The sequence below is a fragment of the Ochlerotatus camptorhynchus genome, unplaced genomic scaffold, assembly GCF_037179485.1.
Source record: "Ochlerotatus camptorhynchus isolate MF236.1 unplaced genomic scaffold, CSIRO-AGI_Acam_v1.1 ptg000494l, whole genome shotgun sequence".
Lineage (NCBI taxonomy): Eukaryota > Metazoa > Arthropoda > Insecta > Diptera > Culicidae > Ochlerotatus > Ochlerotatus camptorhynchus.
In genome coordinates, this window is record NW_027040979.1 from 724,814 (window position 1) to 737,204 (window position 12,391).

The 12,391-nt window shown below is 41.1% G+C and overlaps 1 protein-coding gene across 1 annotated transcript in view; it reads left to right on the plus strand.

Annotated features, from left to right (window-relative positions):
* Positions 1-7,321, plus strand: part of LOC135712604 (phospholipase A1 member A) — a 30,667-nt gene extending 23,346 nt beyond the window's left edge. The window contains exons 2-4 of the mRNA XM_065235555.1: positions 6,109-6,813; positions 6,870-7,038; positions 7,096-7,321. Of these exons, the coding sequence (XP_065091627.1) occupies positions 6,109-6,813; positions 6,870-7,038; positions 7,096-7,213 (992 nt within the window). The 3' untranslated portion in view covers positions 7,214-7,321. The remainder of the gene's footprint in view (positions 1-6,108; positions 6,814-6,869; positions 7,039-7,095) is intronic.
* The last annotated feature ends 5,070 nt before the right edge of the window (positions 7,322-12,391 follow it).

Sequence of the window (12,391 nt, forward strand, 5' to 3'; positions counted from 1 at the left end):
CTTGAGTTCAGATCAAATTCTCATCCAGGTTCACTGATTCAAAGCCCTTTGTATTAAAACATCTCCAAACAGGGTTAAACATATCATGCACATTATTTACGTTTGAATTCGATATGTTTAAGACGTTCTTGGTTCACCAAATTGTCCTCAAAACTTGTTAATTAGGCTACCATCTCGCATTTTAGTTTGACTACATTCATAGATCAGGGGGTCTCCATAAGCTCGGTCGGTAGAGCCTGCGACTATAAAGCAAACCATGCTGGAGGTGGCTGGGTTCGAATTCCGGTTGGTCTAGGATTTCAGATTGGAAAATTTCTCGACTTCCCTGGGCATAGCTTTCAATTAACAACTGTGGAAGTGCATCTAGAGCACTAAGTTGAGCGCTGGCGTTAATTTACAGTTAGGACGTAATAGCCAGAGAAGATCATAGATAGCACTAACTAGCGGAGGAATTCCGAATTGTTCTGTCCATCATTCAACAGTCCTTGACCTCCTGATCAACTTTGCCCAAGAAATCATCCGTTAAAATAGTCAGGGTTTTGAGATACAGCAGCACAAATATATTCACTTTCAATACTCTCTAGCGCCACCTAGTGGAGGAATTCTGGATTGTTCTGTCCATCATCCAACAGTTCTTGACCTCCTGATCAACTTTGCTGAAGAAATTATCCGTCTAAATAGTCAGGATCTTGAGATACAGCAGCACAAACATATACACTTCGAATGCTCACTAGCGCCGCCTATCGGAAGAATTACGATTTGTTCTGTCCATCATCCAACAGTCCTTGACCTCCTGATCAACTTTGCCGAAGAAATAATCCGTCTATATAATCGGTATCTTGAGATACAGCATTCAAATCATGCAAAATAGGAGATTTTAGGGCAAAACTGTAAAAAACCCCATCCCTATCGTGCCCAAGATGAAACCTACTCCAATCGATTTCTGAGACTTTTTTCTATAAGAATGACTATTTTTAAGTCTCTTATTCCAGCGAGCACCGAAGTTATTGAATTTTAACATATTGTTTCGATTTTGTCCCCAGTGTGCGTCGGTGTACTGGTGCGTTAGTTGGGTTAGCTCTGAAACCGACCTTCTCAAAGCTTCGGAGTAATATATCTCCTGCTTTAAATTTGTCCTTTATCCGGTTGTCGATTGTGATTTGAAGAAGTTGCCAATTTCTATTTCCGAGCCAGTGACCCTTGTTCACAGGGGGAGATCCACGTTGGTGGTCGTGTGGAGGTTTCTTTCCCCCTTATCGAGGAGAAAGATCCTATCAGCGTCCGGGTTTTTTTTTTGCGGAGAAAACAGTGGCCTTGTTGGCAATAGCTGCATGTGTGTGGAACCAGAAAGGAAGTATTCCCGCTTCGATGCAGGTTAGAGCGAGGGTTTTAATCAGCTTTTCGGCGACTGAACAGGTGAGCTCAAGGCCGTAGAGCAGCCGGCTGTCGATGATTGCCCTTGTCACTTTAAACTGAATGTTGCGGTTGTTGGATCGGTGCTGCCGATCCGCACCAGGTTTAGCCTGCTACGACAGCTGGACTTGACTGCTTGAAAGTGGGGCTGAAAACAAAGCTTGTGGTCGATTAAGACGCCCAGGACCTTTAATGTTTTCTGCAGCGAGATGGCAGTGTTATTTATAAGTATATATCAGTGGTCCGGTTACTCGATGAAGAGAGGAGCAGACGTGACACCTGACGCTCTCTGCAGCGGATAGCAGGAAACCAGTCGTACGGGCCCATCTGCCCTCCTCCGGGTGCCGTCCAGAGTTCAACCGACGGAAACCACGAGGACGTCATCGGTGTAGACGAAGATAAATATGTTGCGTGGAAGACGACAGAAGACACCGTTCATAGCTATCAAGCGTCACAGCAATGACCGATCCCTGGAGAACACCCGTTTCCTTGCAAAAAGACCGGGACCACGTGTCGTTAATCGTGACTCGGAAAGAACGATCAGTGAGAAAGTTTTTAACGAAGTGGACTGTTTAGCTTTTCAATCCTCAACCGACGAGTTGCTTGAGAACAAGGGGCGTCCACTTCCTGTTAAAAGTCTTAAAGATATCGAGAGAGACCATCTCAATGTTGTCTTCCTGTAAGACGTCTCCAAGTGTCGCAAAGTATGTGGAAGTGCCATACCCTGCCGAAACGCATGTTGTCGGTTGTCGAGAAGATAACCATTCTCGAGGAACTGTTTTAGCCTGTGATTGACCATCCTTTCCATCACCTTTGCAGCAAGGGAGTGCGAATTGCTTTCGAGATTGGCACAACTAGGCTCTGCTTCCTCCTGTCAGGGTACACCCCATTCAGCAAAAGCTGGTTGTATAGCTCTAACAAATTGACCTTGCATGGAACGGGCAAGTGGATCAGGAGGGGTAGCAAACCTCTTCTGGTCCGGCGGATTTGCCAGTGCTTCAGCTTAGCGCAAAGCGGAGCTCCTCCCAGGTGAACCCTAATAAAAATACCTTGAACGAATGATAACCCAAATCATAGAACTATTGCACAAATGGTTTGGATGATACCCGGTACACGTCCTTAAGCCAAATAACCATAACAATTTTATCAAGGAAGGCCTGGTCGTCGCACTCGTTGATAGCGGAAAGACCAGCGAAGTACTTACCGAGTTCGTCCGCGTCAATGTTAGGGTCGGATACTGCGGAGCCATCGACTTGCAGATGTAGTGGAACCATACGCCACTTGCCACTAAGGGTGTCATTTTGACTCCAAAGGTCAGCCGATGACGTTGATGCTGTCAAGGAAGTTCAGGCGACACTGGTTGTTGAGCTTGCGGAGGCGGAGGCGAAGGCATTTGAGCTTTCGAAGTGCCTTTCGATGTGCCTTAACAGCCTTTTTGGTGTCGTCATTTCACCAGCGAAGGGCTTTTCGTCCTAGTCTGCTGCTCGTCCTCGAAACGGAGGAGGCGGCAGCGTCTTGAATCACGTCCGTAAAGTCTAGAATGATATCCGGGTTGCGTTGCTCTAAAATGGAACGGATATTTACGTCGTTTGTTGCCCAGTCGACTTTCTCATATCTCCAGCGGGGTCTGCAGGTGACTGCATGGACGGCGGTGGCGTGAAGCTGAAGTTGGACCGGGTAATGGTCGCTGCCGTAGAGGTCGGAGTTGACACTCCACACGATTTTGCCGGAAAACGTCCGACTAGCTGCTGTAATGTCGATTGCAGAGGCGTGACGTCCGTTGAAGTAGGTGGGAGGCTCCATAGAAGGGTTCGATTCAGTCAGGGATGCACCAGAGTCAGGCGGATTCGTTCCACCCAACCAGGGCGGGGATGACACAACGGAAGGTACGGTTGGCAGGCTCGGGCAGTGAACCAAACTAAACAGAGTCCCACCAAGGGAAGTTCAGGGAAGCTTCGTGAAGATTTAAGAATGGAGATCTTCAGGGCAGTCCCATTAATTTCATATAAATTGTTGGAACTGTGAAGAAATTTTGATGAATTAAAGAAATGCTGATAAGTTCAAGGAAATTTCATAAACAAGCTTCGAGGACATACGAGAATCTTCAATGGAGTTTAAAAAACTTCAAGGCAGTTCTGGTTTCTTCAGTAAAACTGCATATAACTCAAGAAAAACTCAAGAGAACGTCAGAGATGTAGAGAAAATATAATGAAAATTGTGGATTCCAAGTACCTCAGAGAAGCAAGGTCTAGAGATTTTTTACAAAGATCTTATGAGCAGTTCCAATAACTTCAGGGAAGTTCCAAGAACTGCAAAAATGCCCAGACTTTCATGGAAGTTTTAAATGTAAGCGTAAGTTCTGTAAGTGTAAGTTCAGATAAATTCAGAAAAGTTCCATGAACTTCAGAAAAATTTCGAGAGCCCTAAAAAAGTTCCGATAATTTTGAATTAGTCCAGAGATCTCTAGAGAACTTAAGAAAACTTTATTGAAAATTTTCGAGTTTCAAAGAAGCCCAGAGAACAGTTTTATTTGTTTCAGGACAGTACCAAGAACTTCAGGAGAATTCATAAAACTTTGGCTCCTCCGAGATAATTAAAACAAATCAAAGAACCTATAAGGGCAGTTCAATACATTTTAAGGAAACAACAGGAACTTTAAAGAAATTCGGGAAATTCTCGGAATTTATGAAGTTCCGAGTGCTTCATTCAATCTTGAAAAGAAACGTGAGCATGAGGAAATTTTGAGCAGATTTTAAGAGAATTCCGTGATTTTCATGAAGTTTTGCGTTAAAAGGGGATCAGAGATCTCAGAGCAGTTCCATTAATTTAAGAAAAAATGCAGGAAGGTTCATCAAGTTCCAAGGAGTTTTTGAGATAACCCGAGCATTGAAGAAGCTTCATGCATCTCCAAAGAAGTTCAGGAAAAATTTGAATTCTTAGATGAAGTTCCGTGAACTTTTAGAAATTTTTCAAAACATATAGAAAGTTACAGGAATATCTAGGAACCTCAAGGCAATTAAATTAACTTGAGTAATATAAAGGGGACTTTTAAAATATATTGCTAAATTCAAGGAAGCATAGAGTACTCTAACGGCACTATCAATATATCCTCTTTAGAACTTTCTCTAGCTAATAAATTATCGCACTAAAGCTTCATTTTGATATAAGTATCGGATTTCCTCCCAACTCTAATATTCATGAACTTCACGAATGAAGTAACAAAACACTTTGATGGAATTGAAAAACTGTTTATTGTCTTAAAAAGTTTATGGTCTTAAAAAGTGATTTCTTAAAAACGATCATGTTAATTGCAGTTGCTGTTGTTTTACTAAAAATATTATATTTTACCGTTGTCATTTAAAAAATACCTTTCCAATTTTAAACCTCCGTTATGGATTTGGAAAACTCTATGAATTTTATTTAGTCAAATGAGATTATAGACAGTGTTCATTCATATGATATGTTCTAGAAAAAAAAAGATTGAATAAATTTATTCCTAAGGCTTGATTGCATTATTTTAGTGTATATTAACTGTGCAGTAAAACATCCCGATAATAAGCAGGATATAAATACCACGCATCAGTGCAATAGCGTCAATGACAGCCTGCGACCACCCACAACCATATAACTGATTTTCAGTTCCGAACTAGAACTGTGACAAAACAGTATTCAATGGTAGGAATTCCATTTCTAGTACGATAATCAAGCAAGAAAGTTGAAACCAGTTTCTTTTCAATAATAGCATGATGCATCAAAATTGCATAGTACAAGTGCGCCCATCATGTCAAATCACTACTGCTAACGAGATCGCGAGGTGCTATGCATTTAAAAACCACGTGTTATATCATGCAATTGCAGTACAGGTGACCTCGATCTCCATCGCAATCGACGGGATCCAATTCAGAGCTACTGACTCTCATATTTTAAATATAAAAAAAAAACAGCGACTTGACAAATCGCAACAACGTGCTCTATACACTTATATTGCCATCTACGCACACCGGTCATTAATCATGCAGCGGGCGTTTAAAGGTTCAGAAGCATTCAGGGTAGTGAACAGACGGGTGCGTAATTCGGTAGACCTTCATTCAGGCCCTTCGTAGCCTTTCAATGAGAAATTTATTGGAAAACAATGCAGATAGAGCGCTGGGGCCTTCATGAGTATTATTTAAGAAAACGGGTAATTTCTGAGAGATTTTGAAGGTTATTGTATTGAAGGCTGGCAGTTATTTTTTTGTAAATGTTCATTGCTCACCCTACAAAAACAAAAAAACAGTTGTCATCGCCGAGGTACTTATTATGTTGTTCTACTTTTAGTCTAAGAACTTTTCTACGTAATTTAGTTGACATCTTGCAAAGCCATTTATGCCATGTCATTCAGATTGCACCGCACTTTACTGGTCAGCTGTTTTATGAACTCAGACCTTTTATATGTTATGTTTTACATTGGAAACAGCACTCTGATGACAATCTCACACCGTAGCAAACCTCAACTGAAGACATCGCTTCTCAAATCCAGCACGCATCATTGCACATGCTGGTTGTTTATGATCATTGCCTCTTCAACTTACGTAACGTAATAACATGCACTTAACGACTATGCCTGGCAACTGTGACGAAGAAAACTTAAACCATCGATTTACGGCCACTTACCCGCATTTTAACCTTTTTCATTTATTCCTTTTTCCCCACCAGCGCAAAACCAACAAGATACCAGCAATGTCTTCAACACCAGTTCGTGTCTGGAAAAACCATACCGATGTCCTCATCCGCGGATCAAATTCTACCTCTACACCAAGCGAACCCAACAGAATCCGGAGCTGATTGACGTCCTGGATCGAGAGTCCCTCTACAACACCCACTGGAATCCGAAACATCCGGTGAAAATTGTCATCCATGGATTCGGAGGCGGTCGGAATCTATCACCTAGTCCCGACATGCGGAAGGCATACTTCATCCGAGGCAATTATAACATCATCATCGTGGATTACAGCTCGGCAGTAACCGAGCCTTGTCTGAGTCAAATTGAATGGGCACCTCGCTTCGGCAGCCTATGTGTGGCCCAACTGGTCAAATACATTGCCAAGCATCCTCGTGGAGTTCCACCAGATAGTATGCACCTGATTGGATACAGTATAGGAGCACACATTGCCGGATTGGTGGCAAACTTTTTGAGTCCGGAAGAGGGCAAGTTGGGTAGGATTACGGGCTTGGATCCGACCATATTCTTCTATGCTGGTTCGAACAATTCGAGGGATTTGGACATGACCGATGCACATTTCGTGGATATCATTCATACGGGAGCCGGCATTCTGGGGCAGTGGAGTGCCAGTGGACACGCGGACTTCTACGTGAACGGAGGAACTAGTCAACCTGGGTGTGCGAGCAGTACCATATTTCGTAAGTAATGACACACATCTGGTCAAAATTTTTACTTAATCTCGATTGAATTTTAGAAACGCTCGCCTGTGACCACACTAAAGTCACACCATACTTCATCGAATCAATCAACAGTGAAAGAGGCTTCTGGGCTGGCCCATGTACTACACTAGTATCCTATCTACTGGGATGGTGTGAACCAAAGGACTCCGATTACGTACTGATGGGGGAACACCTTTCTCATAGGTTTAATTCCCGATTATTCAAAAAAAAAATGATAAATTCCTATTTCAATTTTTGCAGATCACGAGGAGTCTACTACGTAACCACCAATGCCAAACCACCGTACGCCAGGGGTTTCCCGGGAAAGAACCGGCGAACGGCCAAGAACTCCGACTACAGTGGAGTCCGACGGAAGTGAAATACTGACATCCAGTCATCGAAAGCAAAATGGTTGTGATAACAATACGATACTTAAAAATAACAAACAACAAGCAAATCAAACGCCGAATCAGTGACATATCGAACCAATAACTAGTTTTAAGCGATCGTGCAATCTGGAAGAAGGTGGGGAAAAGTTCAAATTCGCAGCGGTTTAACACTTATCGTTAGGAGTAAAATGAAAGGAGGAGGCTGGTTAGAGAAAGAAAGAATGCTATGGAACACTGATGGATTGAATTGTAAAGCTTGTAGGAGCACGTTGCAGCTAACGAAGCAATATGTAAGAAACTAGCAACTCGCCAAATAGACTAAGATTTCAAAAGAAGTGGAACGCAACTGCCGTGCAAAAACAAGCGATACCTGTTTTGAGGAATGTCACCTAGTTATTATCGAAGAAATGCAAGCGGGGGACTTAGTGATTAGATTAACATGTAGTACGGATAGAAATGTATAAATAAAGTGTTCACTTTATGATAAGTAAAAGCGTGTTTCTTATGGAGTTTCTTAACCGGGATGTTTTCAATCGTTGTTTTTTTTTTATTATAAAAGATTTCGAGCTCCCAAACATGAAAACGTGATTAAAACCATATTAAGGCAGAAAAACGCGATTAAAGATTTCGAAACTCCAAGCATTGAGGGGTGTTATGGACTTAACCCCAAACACCCCTCGATTCGTAATTTAGGCCTTAATTAGGGAGATAAACGCGATTAAAGATTTCAAACACTCTCCGATCCACAATTTTGGTCTTCAGGATTTAAACGTTATTAAATATTTCGGAACTGCCAATCACCCCTCAAATCGTGGTTCAGGCCTTAATTAAGGAGATTAAATATTTCGAACCCCAAACACCTCTCAGATCGTGATTAATTTATTTATAAACACCATCTTTGGCATTGGAGCCACACAGACTGAATAATAGGGACTTAATTCTATTCTTTAAAACTAGTTTACTAATATTAAAATCAAAAGCATCACACACATCATTAAACAGTCTGCAACATTTGTCTGTAGGAAGATTCGGCGGTCGATAGTGTTTGCAGTCCAATAAGTGCACATCTGTGTTCGGTGATAGATGGTAGGTTATCGGGAATTGTCCGTGGAAGCTGTCGAAAGGCGAATCTGACAAAACGTTTCAGGATTCTTTCGATGCGCGATATGTGTACAGCATGATATAAAGCCAAGATTTGAACTTCATATTAAAGAACGCTACGAACCAAGGAGCAGTACAATGTTTTCAAAGCGTGCACATCATAGAATTGCGCAGCGTTGCGACGCAGGAATCCAAGTAAGGCTTTTGTCGTTGACATAAATATGTGCTCGTTGAATCTAAGTTTGCTATCCAAGATCTTTAATAGAATCAACTAATTCAAGCGGCAATTGATTCATCGAATAATGTAATGACAATGCATTTGGCAGTGTTTGCTTGCATTCCGTTCAACTGACACCACGATGTTAACCGCTCGATGTCAGTTTGTAGAGCACAACAATCTAGGATCAATTTGATCAAATGGTAGACTTTCAAATCATCAGCATATAACAAATAACAGGAACTTAAGTGGTCACCAGTCTTGTAAGCGATCACCGCAGTCGATGCATTTTCTGTGATAGTCGACTGCCTTTGATTCCGACTTTTGCAAAACAAGCTACCAAATTACATTACCAAACTAAAATGTCATATGACAGGCTCTGTCATACGACACTGTCACCGCAGGTCGTCGCGAAAGTATGTATTTTAGTTTTTCTCATAATAAGAGCTGCTGATGTTGTGCTTGTGTGAAGTTTAAAAATAGCAAGCAACGATGTCGTAGAATTAACATTTCTGACCAGAAAGGGTTTAATTTCCACCAAATTGAGGAATTGAATTCCACAACTATTCCAAGTCAATTAGGCTTCAAAAAAATGCCCTGAATTTATATAGAGGTTCCCGATCAATAATGAGCTTTCCTGAAATCAAATAATGTTCCCTTAACTTCTACAAAACTCCTCAAACTTAAATAAATTTGCCACTTGTACGCAGTTTTCAGAACATTTCCAAGTTCCTAATTTCTAAGATTTTTCCTGAAGATCTATGAAGTTCCCAGAATTTTTACTAAGTTGCTTCAATGTTTACGATGCACAGCGAAAAATAAATTTTAATATTACATCCAATAGGATGCACTTCAATCATGTTGAAAATCGCATGTACTTTTGATGGCCACAAAAGTAAACAATTGCAGTAAAAGCAGTGTAATGTCAGTTGATGCACTATTTTAATGATATTTTTTTCCTTTTTGGTATGTATTTTTTTTTTATTATAGTCACTTTAACACTCTTGGGTCATTCGTGACTTGTCCGGGGGTGAGATTTGAACCCGTGACTTTGGCGTGAGAGGTATGGATGTTAACCACTATGCCGGGGTCGCCCCCTTTTGGCATGTAATATTACACCATATTTTTGACACGATTGAAAGGCAGCCACTTTGATGTGATATTAAATTTTTTTTTGCTGTGTATAAGAAAAATCTCTAGGCTCATGGCCAATTTGTAGAGCCTAAAGACGTCTTATTATACCATCGGTTAAATGTCGATGTAAAAAAAAAATGTTTCTTCTAGTCTATAACATAATAATAGAAGTCAACATAAATTTGTTTAACAAAATCTTTGGGGAAGGGGGTTCTAGATAATTCTGGAGGGGCGATAGATATTTCTGGAAGGGGCTTGGCCCCTTGCCACCCCCTTAGCTACGCCAATGGTGTTTAAGGCTTCAAAAGCTACTGTTTACCAATAAATACTTCAAATAGTATTGCCTAACTAAAGCCAACCAAGACACCATTGTGGAATGCTCTTTGGCAGGGGAACTATGCCATTAGCCCGAAGCACTGAGATGCTGGCACCAACTAGTATTGTGGTTACTATTTGTTCATCACTTTATTCAATAGGGTCAGATCCATCGTTAGCATAAGATGGGTAAGTGTGTCAGTTTTTGATCTTAGTGTTCCTATAATTGACCCTGCCTGATTCACATGGTAACCTCGTTTTTTTCTTTTTTTTTGCCTGTTCAGGAACCTTAAAGAAAGCCATAATATTTATTTAATTAAATCTTCAACAAAATGTTGAACTGATATTTTCTAGGCTAGGTGTCGAATTCTATGTCTGTAAGTAGACTTACTAATGTTAACATCATATACATCAAACGTTTCATTAAACACACGACAGCACAAAGTCCACAGTTCGTTGAATCCATAGTTGGTCCCGATGGGTAGGTTGTCACAGAAGCGTGTAACTACGTAGAACTCTTTGAGAAGCATTGATGTAGATTTGGCTCACAAGAGAGTTGTAATCCACGTCACCGTTAAGCAATCCAAACACGAAGAGTCACTGAAGTAGTTTCCTCCTTGCTGCCAACGTGTCCAGGTCATGCAGCCTGCACCGTTCTTCGTAAGGCGGCAAATTTACCGAATCGTTCCAGGGCAGAACACGTAAAGCGTATCTTTCGAAGTTTTGCTGAATGGCTTCATTTTTGTTAGCTTGAATAGCGTGCCCACACAATAACAGCATACTCTAGAAGACTGCGGACAAGAGCACAGTATAATGATTTCAGCGCGTAGATGTCCTGGAATGCGTTTGTGTTTCGTTTGAAGAAACCTAATGTGGCGAATGCTTTAGCAGTTATCATGGAGATGTGCTCATTGAATCTGACTTTAGAGTCGATTATAACACCCAAATCCTTAACTGAAGAAACGAAGAGCAAACTACTGAGTCCTATCCTATAGTCATGTCGTAAGGGCTCGCGTGAACGACTAAAATATATTGCGCAGCATTTTGTGACATTAACCTGCATACCGTTCAATGTACACCAGCGCAAAAGGGAATCAATATCCTTCTGGAGTGCGCAACAGTCAAGCCTTGACATAATTGTACGCAAGATCTTTAAGTCATCGGCGAACATAAGAACACAGTCGACTACACAGATCGTTCACGAACAGGATGAAAATTAAAGGCCCCAAATGGCTACCTTTGGGAACACCAGAGGGTATCTCGAAACTAGGCGAATTAACACCGTTAATGCTCACATAGGCTGAGCGGTCATTGTGTGATCTCATTCTTGCTGGATAAAACAAGACAACAAGAATTGCCGCTATATCTAGGTCATATCTCATACCAACCTGACACTACGCATTAGTTTAAGATGAATCCAAGCAATTATAATGTACATTTAGAGATGGAAAAATAAATTTCAGAGATGTCGTTTCAACTTATTGTCAAAACTGTCAATCCCATCCGGTAAGTTTAACGTTAAAATATGGTGCACCTGATTCGTTAGGCAAACTGTGAGTAAAAAAAATTAGTTCTTACGTGAAGAAAAGGATGGATTAAGATCTAAGGTCACACCTTTTAAACAAATAACGATACTCAGATTGGAGCTTAGAGATTGTAGCATCTTTGGCTGTTGCCCTATAATATGTAGTAAGTAAAATCATTCCTTTGCTGTCGTTTAAATGAGCCATGGTTCAGCCGTAAATATTGTTCTGATGGCTTGAATGTTCATGTTCTGGACCAGCTTCAAATATCCTTCAGAACATGTACCGCTAATATCCGAAGTGAAACTTATGGTTTGAGAATTTTCAGCTGTAAAGACTTCTTCGGCTCTACAACAGGTTGAGCAAACGCTGCCCGTATTGTTACCTGCAATTAGATAAAAATTATTAGAAGTTATTAAAGAAAGTGTTTTGTTGATCACTAAAGAGAACTGCGTAAATTAACTACCATCAAAATCTCGGAAAATGTTAGTACGGCGGAACATTTGAAGGAGATGGCCACACTCAGGCTTCGGTTAGTGCCACTAGGGGAAGAAGTGAAGGGCTACTGGTTCGTTGCATTGATGTTGTAAAGCCTCCCCAGTTCGTTCGACGGATTGATTGGATTGGCACTGATTATGGTATTAGAAGTAGGATAGATGCAGATAGATAGACCGTGAAGGGTAAACTGCTTAACGAAGGTCGACGTCGTGCTGAAAGTGAGTGAATGAACACAGCCAAGCCAAAGAGTGCAAGTAAGCATTACGGGAAGAAGGAAGGTTTTTTTTTGTTTATTAAGGTCATTTTACATCTCAGGAAGGTAAGTATGGTCCTCAATCCGGATCTAGATTTTAATAAAGCTTGCCAGCAGGAGGAACCGG